Raw genomic sequence first — 19,488 nt, 5'->3', positions numbered from 1 at the left:
GTGCTATAAACTTGAATAGCTTAGTAATAAAGACCTTTGATTTTCAGAGTGCTGTTTCTCTCCCTAATGGAACCGTCTGCCTTGCCTGCTTATTCTAATAAATGTACAGAGAAGGTACAGGTGTGACAAATAGTACTTTCCACTACTTAATATCATGATCACATATGAAAGGAAACAGTTCGAAATCCATCAGATGAAACACCTAACTTGATGGCTGGGTTAAAGCTGAAATCTTGACAGGTAGGGTCTAAAATGCTGGAATACAGAACTGCCATTCAGGCTGACTGGTCCTCCCAGAGCAGAAAGACCGTCACTCTTCAGGGGGTCTGGGAAGGCAGAGGCCCCAGAGGTGACCCAGCAACAACCCGCCCATGTGTGTGTATGTTTCCAGGGATGAGATTTAAGAAGCCCAAGTACTGTAACCACCATCGCTGTGTTTACCAAATCCTACCAGGGTCTGAGGGATGGAAGGAATTCCTACAACATTCAGGTCACCTCACAGAAGCCATCCTTTAATATTTAACCATCACTACAAAAAGGAAGTTGGGTCACTGAGTCCTAGGAATGCACATACTAGTTTTTTTAAAGGCAGGACCAGATGGCACTACTTCTTCATGGAAAGGTCTGTGTGTACAGTAAAAAACCAGATGTGACCACCTCTATCTAGACAGCCATCTCTCCAGGCAGATAACTTACTAGTAGCTAAACCAAATACCAGAACTTCTGTGCCCAAAGGGCCCCTCGGCATCATTTCATCCAGCCTCGTTTTCTAGGCGAGAAAGTGAGACCCACAGGGGCCTGTGTCTTGTGCAGTCACATACCCGCAGCCCAGGTCTCTGACTCCTAGGCCAGAAACCTTTTAGGTACACAAGCCTAGGATCCAGTGTTTTACAATGAGCAAGATTCTATACTTCTAGGACCCGGTCTGACCCGACTGAACCAGGGCTAAGGCTTTATGGGTTTGGGGGATATTTCTACTGCAAGATTCAACCAGTGAACCCCAGGGATGCTCTGAAGTCTCTGGCTTCCCAATCTCATCAGGAAGAGGTGCTTAGGTCCTGGTGCTCCACAAAGCAGGCAAGGTGCTTTCCAAACCCAGTGATGGACCTGGAATGGGAAGTTTCCTGATGAGCAACGGGGTCTTCAGCAAGGGTTCTTTTAAAAGGCAGACTCCCAAAGCTTCACATCTGGCCACCTTGCAGGTTCGGCCAAGCTGTTTCAGAGGAGTAGTGCTGACTGGCCACTTGTGTTGTCTTCTCCTAGAAAGTGGCATCAAAATGACTTCGGTCCTGACTTTTCTTGCTTCCAAGATGCATAAGAACTAGATGTAACTTCAAATCCAACTGTGTGGGGCTCACTGGGGAAATTTTCCATGTCATCCCTGGATAATCTAAGTAACCAAAGGCTCACCCCAAGCAGGGCTCACCCGCAAAGGTCTTCAGACGGTTCCTCATGCTGCCGTTTCATTACGAGGAGCAGGACCGGGGCCTCAGACCATAAGTCCTATGGATGATAGGGTTTGAACATGGCGACACTCCCAGGGGACTGACTAGTAGCAGGAGTACAGCTGTGACTTCACGGCTCGCACGGAGTCGTCACACGGCACGTCCGAGGCCAGTCCCTCAGGCAGCAGCGCCTGGCCCAGGATGCTGTCGCAGGCGGGGACAGGCTGGCAGAACTCTCTCACAAAGTCGTCCTCTGAGGCCAGCAGCACAGCGCTCCAGCTGGCAGTGTCCAGCTCTCCTGCGGTGCCCCCGTACTCCTTGGGGAGAATGTTTCTCGGGAGGTTTGTGTGAAGAGAGTTCAGGTCGGACCCATGGAGGAAGAACTAAAAGGGAATGAAATAAAAAGGACAGACATTCTCGGGTGAATCAGTAATGCAGCAATCTCTCTCACGGCAGGTGCTCGGATGTGCGTGGAATGAAGGAAGGTCAGCTGCACTGACCCAGTTCCTCAGCCTGAGAAGCTTGGAGTAGCCTTACTTCTCTTTTCCTTTACCACATACCCTGGTGGCCTTCCAAACACCTCCAGGATCCAACCACTTGGCGACCTCCTTAATGGTGCCAGGCCTCCAGTACTCCTCTCCTGAGTCCCATGTTAGCCTCCCACCTGGTCACCCCGCTCCCACCCTCATCCCCCCAGACCCCAGGCTTTCAGTGCTGGTTAGGGCATGTCACTCCTCCTGACCTGCCTTCGAGAAGATGGCCAGCCAGAGGCTCCTCACCACCTGGCCTCGTTAACTCTCTGACTCCCCTGATCGTTCCTTGGCCAGTCACACCAGCCTCCGAGCTGCTCCTCCAGGGCCGCCTCTGAAGCCCTTCACACTCACTGTCCCCTTTCTTTGGTTTCTTTCTGTCTGAAGCACTTTTCCCATTCTAATACTAGGTAACATACGTGGCCCATCATCTGAGTGTCTCAGAGTGTAAGCTGCTTAGGGGAAGGGATTTCGCTCATTTTGCTCATTCTGCACACAGCAGTTGATCAATAGTTTTTTAAAATTAAAATTTTGTTTTTGTTTTTGGTACCAGGTATTGAACTCAGGGGCACTTGACCACTGAGCCACATCCCCAGCCCTAGTTTGTATCTTATTTAGAGACAGGGTCTCACTGAGTTCCTTAGTGCCTCACTGAGTTGTTGAGGCTGGCTTTGAACTTTTGATCCTTCTGCCTCAGCCTCCTGAGCCACTGGGATTACAGGTGTGAGCCACCCACCCAGCTCAATAAATAGTTTTGAATGAATAAATGAACACACGAGGGAGAACAAACAACATCACAGGCCACAAATAAGGGCACTTCACAGATGTAAAAGACCTGTGCAAAGGCTATGTAGGGTCAGGTTCCAAACAGAATCTTCAGGAACCAACACAGGTTCACACCCGTGTAAGGAGGCCATTAAATCAGTGGCTCTCAGCTTAGCTGTGCACAGGATTACTTAGGGAGATTTTTAAACCCAGATACCTGGGCTTCACCCCTGAGCTGATAAAATAGGGAAAGAGCTAGATCTGGATTTTAAGTTCCCTCTCTTGCAACTTTGGGGTTCTCTATTGGTATATGCTTTCTTTTTTTGAAAAAGAGTATAAAATTGAGGGCCTAGTATTTGGAGTGACCACCATGTTCCTACCTATGTTTAGGTCATTTCGATCAGTGGTCCTGGGAAAGGTGAAGAGGAAAAGGGCTCTTCTGGGTCAGAAAGGAAGATCTGTCCTTTAGTTTATCTTTTATTGTTTTGTTCTACTGGGGATTCAACTCAGTTTTTGCACATGCTAGGCAAGTGCTCTACCACTGAGCTACATCCCCAGTTCTTTTATTTTAAGACAGGGTCAGGCTAAATTGCCCAGGCTGATCTTAAACTTGTGATCCTTCTGCCTCAGCCTCTCAAGTCAGTGCGCCTGGCTAAGACTTATGTGTTAAAGTATCATTTACCCCAGCCAGATGATAATCCCAGTTTACTCAGGAGACCAAGGCAGGATGATTGCAAGTTTAAGGTCTCAAAATAGAAGATAAAAAGGGCTGGGGATGTAGCTCGCTAGTAGAATACCCCTGAGTTGAATCCTCACTATCGTGAAAGAAAGCAAGCATGGAGGAAAGAACAAAGGAAGAGCTATCCTTTTTTTTTTTGGCACTGGGAATTGAACTCGGGTGCTTCACCACTGAGCCACGTCCCCCAGACTCTTTCATTTTTTATTCCGAGATGGGGTCTCACTAAGTTGCTGAGGCTAGCTTCCCTCCTCAGTCAATGGGATTACAGGCAGGTAAGATCTAGCCCAAGAGTTAAGTTAAAACCCCACATATCTCAGAAACCTCGAATTGCTTTACTAACTACACAGTAAGATGACAAATCAGGTAAACAGAAAGGATGAAACAGATTTTTTGTTTTTGAGACAGGGTCTCACTGTGCTGTCGAGGCTGGCCTCAAACCCTGGGTTCAAGAGATCCTCCTGCCTCAGCTTCTAAGTAGTTGGGACTACAGGTACATACCGCCATGCCTGGCTCTTGAAACAGCAGGGTTTTTTAATTTTTATTTTTGTAGTACTAGGGATTGAACCCAGGGCACTTTACCACTGAGCCACTTCCCCAGCCCTTTTAAGTTTTTATTTTGAGTGGGGTCTCACTAAGTTGCTCAGGTTGACCTCAAACTTGTGATCCTCCTGACTTAGCCTGAGTTGCTGGGATTGCAGGAGTACACAGCGGCACACAGCAAATGATCCTTAACTCTTCAGCAATCTGCCCTGTGACTCTCTTCGGTTCCTCCCCTTTCCACATCCTCTTACACATAAAATGCAACATCGGCTCACAACACCTAAGCCAGAACCCCATAAAGTCTAGGTGTTTACAGAGCAGAGAGGGCACTTACAATACAAATCCTGACTCTGCTCTCTCTGCTGGCAAATATTGGCTTCTTATTAATTTCATCTTCCCCTTATAAAAAAGACTATTCATTGATATTTATCTGACTTTCCAAGTTAGTTCCAGGGCAAACACGATTAAGTACTAGCTGTCACAAGCAAATCATGGCAGGAAAAAGATGAAGGCGCTGGAAGTCACGAGGACTGTCACTTACTCTGTTTGCTATTTTCTCCTTCAGAAATGGTTTTATGATGGCGAAAATGCCTTTAAATATCCGAGGTTCGTTCACTATATGGACTGCTTTTATCCGAATGGGGAACCCATCCTGTGGGGGAAGGGAAAGGGGCATTAGAACATCTGCGGCATCTGTAAACTGCCCCTTCTGCAGCTGGACTCCCATATTCAACCTTCACGTCCGGCCCACATCAGTCTGGTTCCATTCTCGTGGTCTCATCAAAGACAGACCGGGGGGAGGGGTCGCTAAACGGGAGGACTAGCCTTTGTGGAAGTCTCTCCTGGAAGCCAAGATTGGGTCAGAAGAGAGTCAGGCAAACAGGCAGAGTGGCTCCTCGTCAGCCAGCAAGGATCTGAGTCTACACGGATGGAGCTGGCAAACCAGACTTCCTGGCTCAGAGCTGCCCTCAGCATACTTCTGGGTGAGCGGTAGGTGTGGTGCAGACAAGGGTTCCATGGCAGGTGAGTCTGGGTAAGTCAGTAGACTGGACATAGGTTTCTGTAACTGCAGTCCTCTCATATGGAGATGGTGGTGGTAAAACGCCTAAGAGAGGGATTTGCTATTCCACAGTTCCCAAACTGGTTTAGGCCTGGGACTTCTGCCCCTTCTGGAAGATTTTTGTTTTGTGGTACTGGAGAGTGAACCCAAGGCCTTGCAAAGCTAACGAAGCACTCAACCCTCAGCCCTTTTTATCTGATTTTGAGACAGGGTCTCGTTCAGTTGCCCAGGATGGCCTCAGGCTCCTCCTGTCAGCCTCCCGAGCAGCTGGGATTACAGGCGTGCACCACCTCACCCGGCTGCAGGATTTAAAGCACCAGGAAAACACTGATCCACTCTATCTGACACTGCATGCAGCGTTCAGCAGCAGACATCAGAGCAGAGCAGAGGGCTGGGGTGTGGCTCATGGTTCAGCACTTGCCTAACATGTGCAAGGACCTTGGTTCTGTCCAAGCACTACAAAAACAAAAAGCAAAACAGAGTGGAAGCTAAGAAAAGCCAGAGTACTGCTCAAAGCTAGAAATCAAATTTACAATAATAAAGTGGTCTTAAACACACTTGTGAACTCAAGTGAGAGGTGATGCTGTAACCACTGGGGCCCACCGTTCAGAGGCAGCATCTGCAGCACACTGGGAGCATGGTCAGAACGACAAGGAATCCAAACCTGTCATAGCTGTGACCCTCTGGCCAGACTCTATCCTCTTTAAGTCTCAGTTTCCCTGTCTATCAAAAAAGGAAAAAGAATTCTTGCCTTGACTAATTCAGAGGAATCTTCGAAGGACTGAACAGGTTACAATGGTGATAATAGCACTTTGTGAACTACTAAACGTGTGTAAGGAACCTTCCTGTTCCCAGCAATTTGAGTTCTAAACCACGAAGCCTAGGTGTGAGGCCTCTGCCCAAAACACAATCCCACAGAACCCAAGTACCAGTTCCGTAGAAGGCAGGAGAGGCTACAGCACTTGGGCAGGACAATTTATTTATTTTTTTTAGGAAAATTCCTCCTTTGCCTTTTGCACACCCGCATGTACATGCACAGAAAGGCAGAAAGCATTTGCCTGTTTTTGATTCTTGCCCAAACTCTGCTCTTATCCAGATAGAAGGTAACTTCTCCCCAAATGACTGGAGACCTGAGGAAGCCACAGAAAATGGCTGGTGATTTCCCACTGCAGGGGAGAAGTGGAGTTTGTGTAATTGCAAGAGACCTGCAGGACGGGCCCTGGGGAAAGCCAAAGCGATCGCAGAACGGGCACACGGCAAACGGGCCATACCTGGAGGATGCCAATCACCTTTTTGGCTATAAAAGGGCCAAAATGAGATGCTTTTGATAAGCTCACTCCTTTGTAGTCTGCAAGAATTACAATTCCATTCACCTGGGTTTCTTCAGACTGAATGAGTTTTTCTAATGTCAGGTATATGGCTCGGATGTTCTCAGTAATTGGATAGTTGCTTGGTATCCATCTGTCTACGGTATAAGAGGAACAGCAGGTTATAGAAATGAACAGAAACAAGTGATCAGAAAAGATTTACCTCCTGTCTAAAACTGTTGTCTCAAATGGAAAAGAAAGATATTTGTGTGGCCACAAAGCTACTTAGGTTATAAATGGGCTTTATGCAGTGGCTGACATTTCTTAACTCCAGACTAGCAGTGCATTAAGAAACGGAAATACAGTTGAGCATTAAGGTTAAAAGCGCGTGTTCTGAAGCCTCACCTCCTGGGGGTCTGAACCTGATTAGCCGTGGGACCTTGAGCAAGCTCAAGCTTCTGAGCCTCTGCCTCCTCTTAAGAAGAGAACAAGGACACCATCTTCATGGACGCCTCGGGTATCTTTATAACACTGTCCTGACTCCCTGGGGAGACACCTTTTCCCACTTTTGCCATGCAGTTTGCTTAGACCTGAGGTGACCCCTGACTCTAGAGGTGAAAAAGTGCCTGGGGACTGGTTGGCCCTCTGGTGTTATATCCTCCTGGTCACAATGAGGACAAAGCCAGGTTGCACAGAGCCCAGGAGTCTTACTTCTGGCACCTTGACCCTTGGGAAAGGGACGAGCTCTCCCCGCCACTCAGGAGCTCCACGAGGCCAGAGCTGACCTCGTAATGAAGTCCATGCTGAGGTCAGTGGGCAGGGAGACAGCTTTCCAGAGCTGTTTGACCCCCCTGTGCCCTAATGTCAGTTATCTGAAAAAATGAGTTATCTTTGTTGTTTCAGCTGACCTAAGATGGTTTTCTGTCACTTGCCACCCAAAGAGTGAGCCCTAACTTCTATACCAACTTCAGGGGTGTGGTGAGGATGGGAAATGATGCTGTACAGTCCCAGCAGACCCTGTGTCGTGTTTAATACTTCCCACGTATTTAATGAGTCTTGCTTCTCTTTGGGAAAAAGATAAAAATGACAGTATTTGTTGACTATTAACCATTATTCTCAAGAAAATTCCACCACCACCTGTATACCCCTTTCTTAGAACAGTAAAACTTCACAGGGTTACCACCAAGGAGACATGTAAAATGCACAAAATCCCTAAGAAAATTCTTTGTACAAAAATTGTGCCAGCAGGCTATTTAGTGTTGCTGCCAATTAAACCTGCCTCTGCATAGCTGGATGCCATCTTTTCAATCACATATGTCCCCAAAGAGCTTATAAAAAGGCAACGCCAAAACCCAGCTGAGAAGAGAACTTTGTATATATGCCTCCTCCTAAGAAGCTGGGTCAGTAAGGAGGGTCCAGGCCTGCTCCACCCACGTGGAGAAGCTATTCATCTCACCAGCAAAGGGCAGGAACCATCAGGACAAGAGGCGACCAGTGTGGTAACATCTGCTGTTCTGTAATATTCTTACATGTTGAATGTAAGAGAGAGAAGAGAGCAGAAGAGCCTCCTGCCTGGTTTCTAGGTCTCCTGGTGCCCTGAAATCTGCACTGCACTGCTTATTTTAAATAAACACCTCTAATTTCAGAAAGTGCCCATCAACAGCAGGTAAAGCCATTAACACTGCCTGGTTCATCGTAAGGGCTGGAAAGAAGGGTCTAGTTTCCAAAGAGTTTGATAAATGAGAAAGGAAACAGTGACGTGGGGCTTAACGGCAGAGGAAGCACAGGGAGGTGTCGCTCCCCATCAGAAGTCCCTTGAAGAGGCGTTTGTGCGCACCAGGGCTGCCAGCATGTTCTCATTTCCTGGCTTGCTTGGGAAGAACACTGCAATCTATCTTTCCCTTTTTCTCTGAGCTCTGCTCCGATGGAAAATGTTGAGGCTGTGGGTGGAGCAGGGAACACGCCCCCGTGACAGTGCATTTGGCGACATGGAAGAGAACAGGATGAAGATTTAGAAGGCTGAAGTTCTAGCACCCCCTAGTCGCTGTGTCCAAAGCTCGGAATGTTCCAAATGCCTCTTGGGAAGTCGGCAGGGAACTGCCCCCTACTGCTAACTACTGTGCCAACAAAATGAGAAGAATAAATATGGCAGAAAAGTTTTTCGGTTTTCTCTCCCGATCTCTAAACTGCTGCCTGCTTTCTGACGTCTGGATAGTAAAGTTAATATGGAGAACTAAATAATGGTCTCAACAAACAATAATGTATATTTACTTTTGGGTCTACTCATACTTTTTTTTGTACATCAAAGGAAATGAACTTTAAGAAAAAGGAATATACCCTGATGACTACTATGAAGTGCTAATATTCAAAAAAACGACTCTGGGGGCTGCAGCGTGGCTCAGGGGTACAGCACCTGTCTAGCATGCATGAGGCCCTGCGCCCCATCCCCATCACTGCAAAAAATAAATAAAAATAAAGCAAATCCCATCAGAGCTTAACAAAGCAGAGGAAAGAAAGGAGGGTGGGCGAGGCACGTGCCTGTCCAGTCCTCAACCTCTCGCTGACATCTGTGCTTCCGCCACTCACAGGGGAGGGGCAGAGGCGGTCCTGGCAGCTGCGCCTGTATCCTAGACTCGAGGCAGACCCCTCAGCTCGGCACTCTCTACCCCACTGGGAATCTAGAATGTGCACCGAGGGGCGTGAACTGGTGGCCAGGTGAACCTAAGAGCCGAGAGGTGTCAGTTGGCCTTGTGCACAGAGACAGCAAGAGCCAGTCTACAGAAGTGTGAAGAGGATACACCAGGGGTAGCAGAAATGTGTGGCCAGAGGACACGCAGGCAGGTGGGCTGTCTTAGACTGGCTCTTACTGTAGGGCCGGGTAAGAGCCGACGCACCTCTTGGCCTCTGGGTCTAGCTGATATTCCTGCCTCGCTTGACCACGTCCTCCCTTCTGTCTTCAGTCAGTTTCAGCAGGTTTCTATTATCTAAAATCAAAAGAGCCTCAACTAACAGAGTGGGGAAGGGACTAGGAGCCAAGGCAGGGTGCAGGACAATCTCAGAGACCACACCCACGTCCCGCGCAGTCTAGGGAAATACCTGGGCGGATGCAGAGGACGTGGCAGCCCCTGGGGTCAGTGTGGGGCAGCACAGTGAGGAAACCAGAATCGAGGACATCTTTGAGGGCCGATGGCTTCAGGTTGCTGAAGACTTCCGGCCAGCTCCTGCGGCAGCTGTGGTAGTTGACCAGGAGCTGCAGGGCCCGGTCGTAGTCAAACTTGCGGGCGCGGAGGAAGCGCAGCAGGAAGGCATCCTCAAGGGACGTGCTCAGGTTGGGGTACTCCTTCCGCACCATGTCCCGCAGGGCCTGCACGTCCCGAAGCCTCCACTCCGGCTTCTCCTGCAGCTCTTCCCGGGCTTTGGTGACCAGTTCTTCTGTCAGGGAGCACACATAGCCAGGGGGCTCGGGTGGTGGTGGCAGTTCATTTTCAGAGAGCGAGGCCGCAGAAGGGCTGGTTCTCAGAGAGTCACTTTCTTCTGACATTAGCTACCAAGGTCCCTGCTGACACAGAAGCCCATGTGAAGTTAAGAAAGCTCAGCACTGCCCATTTTGAAGTCCAGGATGGCAAGATATGGGGATAGTAGTATTTGTTTTTTCAGAGCTAAATAACCTCAGGGGCAGTGATTCTTGAAGAGGAAGGAACTGGACCTGAACCATAGGCCCAGGTCCAACCCAGATCCCTGCAGTTAGTCTCCTCCCAGGCGCCCTGGCAGCTATGGCTGAATACATGCACTGCTCACCAGACACCACGGACTTCTCTGCAAGTGTATGAATAGGTGCTTGACCACACTCATCATCACAGAAAAGTGAATTAACTTGAAGCCAAGAGTGGTGGCACACACCTGTAATCGCAGCAACTTTGAGGCAGGAGAATGGCAAGTTTGGTCAGCCTGGGCAACTTAGTGAGACACTCCCTCAAAATTAAAAAATGAAAATAAAAAGGGCTCAGGCTGTAGTTCAGTGATAGTGCAACCCCGGGTTCAATCCCCAGTACCCCCCACCCACACCCACCAAAAAGAAGCAAGGAAGAGACTTTGTGATCCACACTGGCAAAAACAAACCGCGGGTTCTTTGGAATACTGGCAGGATAAATTGACGTAGCACCTTCAGAGGGCAGTTCATCAGTATCTATTAAATGTAAAACCACATATGGCTCAGCAATTCCATTTCTGGGATGCATGTGCATGTGCAAAATAATGCACGCACATGTCCATTGTAAGTACTGATTGTAATGATAAATGATTGGAAATATCTTTACTGCACATCAGGATGGATCAAACAAAGAATGGGTACTTTGGGGATGTAGCTCAGTTGGTAGAGTGCTTGCCTTGCATGCACAAGGCCCTGGGTTCAATCCCAAGCACTTCCAAAAAAAAGAATGGGCTACTATTCAGTCATGAAAAGGAATTACCAGATCTTCATGGACTGACATGATATATTATAGAAAAAGGAGGCTAAGAACAGGACACAAAAGTAATCACATTTATGTTTTTAAAATATATACCTATATGCACTTGTGAATGCACAGAAATTTTCTGGAAGGATATAAAAAACTGTAACCAATGGTTACCTTGAGGGAAGAGATCTGGGCAACTGAACAATTAAAATGGGTATGTTTACTGTATTGTTTAATTTTTTTTAACCCTGTACCCATTTAACACATTGTGATGACTGTGAAATGGGCTGGCAGATGTAATGCTGGGGAAATACACTTGTCAAATGGCCCTAGGTGCTGTCTACCAGCCACTGGATGCCACACTACCCACGGTACCCCAGCTGTGACTGAGTGAGATGCAGAGTCCTCTAACAGCTAGCCTTGGCTTGCTTGAAGACTCTGTCTACAGGGTCACACCTTTCCTGCCACTGCACCGCCCCTGAACACTCTCCCTGCCCAAACCTCCTGCACGGGGGTCAGACCCGCATCACTGTCTAGAGGATATTCTTCTCCAGCACCCTCTCCATTATCTAGCACAGTCTCTGCTTCCCACTGGACATGTATTGCATGTCCCATAATGTCTGCTTCCCAAAAAATCTGAATCAATACACTATTGCATGGAATAGCTGACTGATATTCCAGGAATAAGGTACCTGCAGGTCTGCCCAGTTCTAAAGTTCAAGCTCTTGTCCGTGGGCCACCATCGATCCTCCAAAGCAAGCTCAACACGGAACTCAGGGATCATCTCACAGGTTCCTGCATCTCCTAAGGTCCTGGCTGGACCTGGCTGGACTCCCTCCAGTCCACTGCAGCCGGAGTGACCTGCTTGGTCACTTCAAAGCTGAGATCTGCCACTCTCACAAAGGTGTGTCCTCATCCTGAGCATATCCTGATCCCTCCTGCTCCAGACACGTTCCTGCTCCAGTTCCTCACCTGACTCACATCGATCCCCCTTAAGTCTCACTTAGATGACAATTCACTCACTCAGTAGTTATCAAGCATTTATTTAGGATGTATGAAGCCCTCTTCCAGGCATACAGAAGTAAAGGAAGAATTCTGCCCTACTGAGCTGAGATTCTAGAGAAGATAGGGAAGACTGTAAACATAATCAATTACACAGTCTACACAACCTGCCGAATGTTGTGCAGAAAAACAAAACAGGGAAGTTGGCTGTATGTTCCCCAGGGCAGGGCCTGCAATTTTGAATAGGGTAGTCAGGGAAGGCCTCACCTAGGTGACATAGGAGGGGAAGGAGCAAGCCATGCATATCTGGGGGAAACAAGTGTGAACTGGAGGCAGGAATCTGCCTGGCTCTTTTGAGCAACAGCGAATAAGCAAGGTGAGGAAGGCCAGCCAGTGAACTCAGCGCTTTACTGGACCCCAGGGGCTAGGGCTTTGTAGGCCTGTAAGAACTCTCTCATTCTGAGTGATGGGAGAGCATGGAGGGCTTTGTGTTGAGATCTGATTTACAGTTTAAAAGGGTCACTACTGTTTAAAGAATGTAGAGGGTGAGGACAGAAACAGACCACACAGAGGCTACTGCAATAATCCAGGTGAGTGAGGGTGGTGGCCTAGAGCACGCAGCCTTCACGGATCCCAGGTCAGGTCAGCTGCCCCCCACAGGAGCTCTTTGGCACGGCACTTCTCACTCTGTTACAGTCTGTAGGCAATTTGTGGTTGATAGCCATGTCTGTCTTGTTCATCACCATAAAGACAGCACTTAACATGGTATGACAGTCTGCACTCCATACATATTTGCTGAATGAGTTTAATGTGCTTGGCAGAGGTATGCTGAGCGAGAAATGAACAGTTCCAGCTGTGCAGAACCCAGTTGGGGACCCAATAGTTGTATGCAATCCCAATCCAGAGTGTACCTGAGCGTTTGCAGGTGACAGACCAAACCCCAAGGCCCTCTCCAGCCTCACCTCCCACCTCTCCCCTGCCAGTCAAAACAAACTACTGACCCACAATTCTTCAGATACTTCATGCACTGATTCCCCTTCCCTGGAATTTCCTCTCCTTGTTTATTCCCAACCACTTGTGAAGCCTTCCCTGACTTCCTCGGGGTGAATCCCTGAGTTTTCCACAGCACTGCAGTCCAACGTCACAAGTGTTTACATGAAATTCTTGAGTCTGTTTCAAGATGCATTATCAAATAATTACTGATCACCTACCACACGTCAGGCACTACTAGGAACAGCAGCAAATACTAAAATTCTTTGCTTTATGAAACTTAGAGTGGAATGATGAAATGAGATAATGCTGAATTTCTGTGTTTTACCAAGCATCAAGCACTAAGTTGTACAGTTTACATTTGTTTTCTCAAAAAAAATATTTTTTTTTTCCCAGTGCTGGGGATGTACACTGAGCTACCTCCCCAGCCCTTTATTTATTCTTCACAATATTTTTATGTGATTATTGTTCCCATTTTACAGACTGTCCCCAAGAATCCACGCGGGCAGAGAACTTGCCTGCCACGATCACGTTATCCCCCTCGCTGGGCACACGGCAGGGCTCAGTAAACACCAGGGGAAGATAGGAAGCTAAGGGATGTGCCCAAGGGTGCACACCTAGGAGGCAGGAGGAAGTGTCAAGCCCCACCCCGGTCTCATATCTCTACCCTCCACCGGGTGCTTCGCTTTTAATCTCCAGGGCCCGGACAGTGGCTCAGGAACCGTCTGCTAAATGATGGATGGACGAACATATGGGATGCAACCACCATCTGCGGAGGTGAGGCCGGAATCTTCCCCACCTGGGGCCCATCCTTTTGTGGAGCATCACCTTCCTCGCCGCCCCACCCCCCAACAGCGGTGGCCAAGGAGCCATCTCTCCTGGAGCCCCAGGGATCCCATCTCCCCTTGACAACCCTCCCAGGCCCCCAACTTCCGGTCGTCGCCCCCTCCCCAGGTGTCCCCATGTCCTGGGGTCTCTCGCTCCCCCGGCTCCCACTTCCGGTTATCCCTCCCTCTCAGGGAGCCTCTTCTCGGCCCCTGGGGCGCACGCACGGGCTCGCGGGCACTCACCGGCCCGGCTGCGGGGCGGAGCGCGGGTCAATCGGCGGCGGGAGCCTCGTCTGGCAGCTCGCACTGAACCGACCCGCACTCCTCGCCCGGCCAGCCCGGCCCCTCGCGCCGGAAGTGACGTGCAGGGCGTGGGAAGGCGGGGCGCCGCTCGGGAGTGCGCATGTGCGACCTCTCACAGCGTTACCAGAGCTTTGTCTCCACCTGGCGGCCGCGACTCCGCCCTGCAGGACCTTTGCTGTCTGGCGAAGCGGGAGCGCCCGGGCGGCCTGCCTGGTCCGCCGTGTGAATGGGGAACCGGGTCCAGAGAAGAGAAGGAAGGAAAGAAGCTGCTCTTTTCCTAGAACGTACTACCACGAACCTGGTGTGTTCCTCCATGCCGCATTAAATTCTCGTATTTGTGCAATTCCTCTATTTCAAGAAGAGGAAAGTGGCAATCCATTGCAGAAAAGACATTCAAACCCAGACCTCAGGATTAGCATTCCAGAATTCCTCCCATCGCAGCTTCCCTGGGGACTGGCTGCTTCATAGGGGGAGAGATTTCCAACCTTGGGTCTGTCATTAGCAGCGTGAACTTGGACAAGCCCCTCTTCTTCATTGGCCTCGGTTTCTTCATCTGATCCTGATTTGATAATTACTTCTTTCCTGCTTTAGGTTTCATGAAGTGCCCTCCAGATAACGGTAGTTTGAAAAAGGATTTATTATCATCACATCTAGTCCATTAACGCCCCCCAACATATACATGTTTTGTGCAACTGCAATTTTGAGTCGAATCTCCTAGTTTCCGGTCTCAGACAGAGTAAAGACACCATTTCTAGAGAGAAATTCCGGTGATCCAGAAGAACTTCAGATCCAAAGGGATGACCTTAAATAATTTCTTCCTTTCTCTGCCTCAGGGACAAGGGAAGTTCCAGAGGGAAGTGACCCAGGAAGTCCCCAGGAAAATGTTTCTTCTGGGTGCCAGACTGGGTGTTGGGAGGAACGTGGGGGTGGCCTGGGAATCTTGGCTTTTGACACTCTGCTCTCTCATTCACCATTTCTGGGATTCCTAGATAAAATATAGAACATTTGGTTAAATTTGAATTTCTGATAAACTATTTAAGTATGTCTCAAATAAAATTTTGAAATATACTTATGCTTTTAAAATGGTTATCAGAATTGAAATTATTGCCGGGCACTGTGGCACATGCCTATAATCCCAGCGACTGGGGAGGCTGAGGCAGGAGGATCATGAGTTCAAAGCCAGCCTCAGTGATTTAGTGAGGCCCTAAGCAACTCAGTGAGACCCTGTCTCTAAATAAAATATATAAAAGGGCTGGAGATGTGGCTCGGTGGTACAAAAAAAAGAAAAGAAATTCAAATTATCCAGACTGGGGTTGTGGCTCAGTGGTAGACTGTTTGCCTAGCATGTATGAGGCACTGGGTTTGATTCTCAGCACCACATATAAATAAAGGAATAAAATAAAGGTCTAGCAACATCTAAAATGTATTTTAAAAAAAAAAGGAATTCAAATTATCTCAAAGTTGCAGTTGTAATTATCCAGGATAATCTCCCAATCTCAAGATCCTTAACTTAATGACATCTACAGCATACTTTTTATAATGTAAGGCAAGGTAGTCACAGACTTTAGAGATTAGAATAAGGACATCTGATAATGTTCACCCAGCTGTGAGCTTGGCCAAGTCACTTGAACTCCCAAAGCCTCTAGTTTCTCAGGGGCAAAAGTCTGATTCAGTGGGCTCCTTAGAGGAAACTCCTTGCCCAAAATAGGCAAACAATAGGTACTTAAAAATGGCAGCTCTTATAGCAAAAGGCAAGGGATGACCCTGTCCAAACCGTACTGTCCAAGGTCTTGGGATAACCGCCCCCTTCTCAACCCAGACCCTACTTGAGACTCACAGAACCCAGACTGCAATGCTAGATGCTGACATCAGGAAGAGAAGTTGGTCTTGAGGTCGTTATTTCTTGTTCTTCTTTAGTGACGCATTTTAGAGAACCAATTTGCTCAGAATCAGAAAGGTCTCAGATAAATAACAATTAATTTTCTGCTTTTTGAGCAATTGTATATGCCAAGCACTGTACTTGTATGATCTCAAGTATGCCTTACAACAACCCCATAAACAACGGGCCAGGTTCTCTTACTGAAGAGAACACTAAGATGCAAAAGAGGACATCAGTTGCCCAAGGGCAAGATAATCTGGGAAAGAGCCATAATTAAACTCAGGTTTGTTTGACACCACAGTCCCAGATTTTACTTTGCTGTAAAGGTCATGTGGGCAGCTTGTCTCCTTCTTTTTATAGGTTAGGAAACAGGCTCAGAGATGGACAAGAAATTCCCCACGGTCACATGACAACTAAGTGGTTGAATAGCGATCTGAACCTCGGTCTTCTTTTCTGCCTTGGGCACTCCAAAGTGACAGACTCAAAACAACTCCTTGAAAGGACCCATTTCTTTATGTGTAAAAGGAATTCCTTGGAACAGTCACTAAAATGGCCTGTGTGAGGTTCTGGTACATTGTGTCATGAAATGTCTGTTGATTATGTTCAGCCCACTCCCGAGCAGAAAGATCACCAGAGGGCAGCTTGTCCTGTGTCTTGGTTCAGAAGGCTCCAAGCAGCTCTCCAGCATCTGAAGAAAGCGATCATGACATTGGATGTGGGCTGGAGGAGGCTAGAAATGCCTGAGCTGTTTCCAGAGCACGTGACTCAGAGCTCCATCAACTAGGATCAGGTTTGTTTGCAACAGGATCTTGTTCTATTGCCCAGGCTCACTCCGACCTTCTGGACTCAAGTGATTCTCAGGTTCCCAAGTAGCTGGGTCTAGTGGTACTAGTGTTATTGCCATTCTTCTGAGATGGGTGTATGTGTAAAGTGGACTCAGGCAAATCAGTAATGATAGACTCTTTTCATCTCATCAACCCCCATATCCTTGAGAATCAAACACTTCAAGTGTGGAAGAAATGAGCGACAGATGTAACAGCAGAAGTTAAGTAGAAGTTCTGTAATGAGGTATTTGCATTGGAAATATCAGTATGAACTCGAGACTGTTTTTAAGAGAAATGATAGACATGTGAACACCACACACACACACACACACACACACACACACGCACACACCTATCTAATACCGAGTTGTATCCATGAAAAAGGGCTGGAAACAATGACCAATCTAGTAGCAACAAGCATACCTTGCACCCAGATATAGTAGTTTTGAAATGTCACTTTCAACTAAAAAATAATTTCTTAAAGAAATGGTTGATTCCAGAACTGTAGCAGGAAATATATTAGATGATCCTGGAATATCTTGTCACACCAGATAACAAGGCAGCTATTGTTAGGGGCACATTAAAAAAAAAAAAAAAAAAAAAAAAGTCAACTCACTGATGAGACAATTTCAGCTGCAATTAAGATAATAATTGCAATAATTATTTTCAAATATCAAAAATAAATGATAATTGCAATTGCAAAAATTGCAATTGATCAAAATTCATCAAATATGTTTAAGTCCCTGAGTTTGTAGTGACATTCATCAGAAACACTAATGGATCACCTTCCGAAGGAGACATAGAAATGTTACTGAGAACTGAGTAAATAAGAAGAAAGAATCGCATATTTATTCCACCTTTCCTAGATAAACAGTAGCACTGGGTAACCAAATAATAGACTAAGTGAAGCAATTTCCTATAAAATTATTAAAACTGACACATGAAAACAAAGTGATACAATATTGCCATTTTGAGATCTGCAATGAGCTAAGCATCTGGTCATCGAACACAATAGCCCTTAATAGCAATAAAAAAAGAACAAACTCAGCCATGTGTGTGCTTCAGCACAACCTCTTATGCCAAAGGAATAGAGCCTGGCTCTCATCCAGTTGCTCATCTGCCTGGAAATGTTGTATTATTCTATGAGGATGCAAAAGACAAAATGCAGACTTTGAGAATCTACTGATTAAGCAGCCTCAATTCTTCAACTGATGAACTGCAAAGAAAAGAAAAGGTTGGAGGGGAACTATAGATTTAAAAAGGCCCAGTGTGGTGGCATGCACCTATAATCCCAGCTACCGAGGCGGTTGAGACAGGAGGATCACAAGTTCGAGACCAGCCTGGGCAACTTAGCAAAACCCCGCCTCAAATACAATTTTTTAAAAGAGGGATGAGATGTAACTCATGTGCGAGGCCCTGGGGTCTGTCTCCAGGACCACAAAACAAAACAACGAAACAAAACTTACCTGTGTGATTTCGGCACCATTGCTAACCTTAGAAGCTCATTTGACCAGTTAGAAATAGTAAAATCCTGGCCAATTTCTATCTGCCAGGCATTGTTTCCAGTGCATCTAATTGAATTGAATCCTCAAATCCCTCTTCTGATTATTCCCATTTTACGAGAACAAAATTGAGACTCCCAGAAGTCCACTGTGGCCACACAGGAAGTGGTGGAGGAGTTTGGATCTGAACCCAGGCAGCCTGGCTCTCAGGTCTGTGCCCTCACCCACTGCAGTATGTCTCCCATCCTGGGTTTATATTTGGGTTTTCTCCAAGCTGAGGATTGAATGCAGGCCCTCACCCCTGTTTTTTCTTTGACTTCCAGTGCCCCTGTTGGCAGTAAGTCCCCCTCCCCAGTGTCGGCCACTTGGGTGCCGATGCCTTGGCACTGATGGCCACAGTCTCACTCTAGCCCTGGGAGGTGGGGGCACCTGTGGATCTGCATTTGACAAAGGGCAAACCTGGAACCCACAGAGGTGAAACAACTTGCCTGAAGTTACAAAATTAGTTAAGTGGCCCTGAGGGGCAAGGGAGGGGTTTACCTTGTGGGTGGGGAGGGTTCGCACTCTGGTTCTTGGGATTCTAAAGAACAAAATGTCCTATACTTTTAAACATGCTTTCCCGGTGGGTCTGACCCATCTGAGGTCACCGCTTGCCCAACCAGTGGTCCGGAGCCTGTCTTGGCTGGACAAGTGTCCAGAGCCAGGTGGGGGAAGTCAGAGGCTTGGCAAGAGCCAGGCCTGATCCCTGATGCCTGTCCTCCATCCGAGGGTCATGTGAAGCCTGTGACCCTCGAGCCTGGTGTGCCTCAGTGTGCCGGGGACTCCAATTTCTCCGTGTGCCAGCTTTTGGCTTACAAGCCCCAGAACCAGGACCTAGAGCGGAGCCAGCCAGCTCTGAGCGTGGGGGTAAAGCAGTGCCCAGGGCTTGGCTGTGTGGATTTCCCAGAAGAGGTAAGCGCCCTGCTGTGCTTTCATGCTCACACATTGATTTCCCAACCTGAGTCAGCACGGCCAGTTGGAGGGACAGGACGTCCTCTCTGGATCCCAGCTGGCTGGAGCTTTTCCAACACAGGGCCTGAAATGGTGAGGAGATGGGGTGGGGTGGAGATCCCAGAGCCCCTGCTCCATCCCTACAGCCTAAGAGCCCAGCTCACCATCGGCTGTATTAACACCCAGCATGGATGGCGCCCCTTCCTACTCAGCCCGGCCCAGTGCCGGCATCTGATGGACATCCTCTCCACCATTCCCACAGCGGTGCTGCGGGGCAGGAGCCTTCTGACTACCAGATGGGAAAACCGACGCAAAGAAGCAAAATCCCTTA

General features: G+C 47.9%; 1 protein-coding gene across 6 annotated transcripts; it reads right to left on the bottom strand.

Moving 5' to 3' along the window:
* Positions 1–491: 491 nt before the first annotated feature.
* TTPAL (alpha tocopherol transfer protein like) lies at positions 492–18,641 on the bottom strand. Of its 6 annotated transcripts, none has more exons than XM_079126943.1 (6): positions 18,132–18,641; positions 13,903–14,947; positions 9,483–9,942; positions 6,453–6,544; positions 4,561–4,671; positions 492–1,828 (listed from the first exon to the last, which is right to left on the bottom strand). In XM_079126943.1, the coding sequence occupies exons 3-6, from the start codon at positions 9,925–9,927 to the stop codon at positions 1,550–1,552; spliced, it is 927 nt and encodes a 308-aa protein (XP_078983069.1). In that variant the 5' UTR covers positions 9,928–9,942; positions 13,903–14,947; positions 18,132–18,641; the 3' UTR covers positions 492–1,549. The 6 variants fall into 6 exon arrangements, with proteins under 6 accessions (XP_078983069.1, XP_078983065.1, XP_078983064.1 ...); XM_079126939.1 differs by having other exon boundaries at positions 6,351–6,544; positions 9,483–9,945; positions 18,132–18,640; XM_079126938.1 differs by having other exon boundaries at positions 6,351–6,544; positions 18,132–18,640.
* Positions 18,642–19,488: the final 847 nt, after the last annotated feature.

The sequence above is a fragment of the Sciurus vulgaris genome (assembly GCF_902686455.1).
Source record: "Sciurus vulgaris genome assembly, chromosome: 2".
Classification (NCBI taxonomy): domain Eukaryota; kingdom Metazoa; phylum Chordata; class Mammalia; order Rodentia; family Sciuridae; genus Sciurus; species Sciurus vulgaris.
The sequence above is the reverse complement of the archived record's forward strand: the minus strand, read 5'-3'. Positions and strand labels throughout refer to the sequence as shown.

Excerpts from the sequence above, each read along its gene's own strand:
- TTPAL (XM_079126939.1), bottom strand. The coding sequence starts at position 9,927 with ATGTCAGAAGAAAGTGACTCTCTGAGAACCAGCCCTTCTGCGGCCTCG. Across the intron at positions 6,545-9,482 it reads CGTCCTCTGCATCCGCCCAG|ACAGATGGATACCAAGCAAC; the intron begins GTATTTCCCTAG and ends CTTATACCGTAG. Across the intron at positions 4,672-6,350 it reads AGGTGATTGGCATCCTCCAG|GATGGGTTCCCCATTCGGAT; the intron begins GTATGGCCCGTT and ends CTTCCCCCACAG.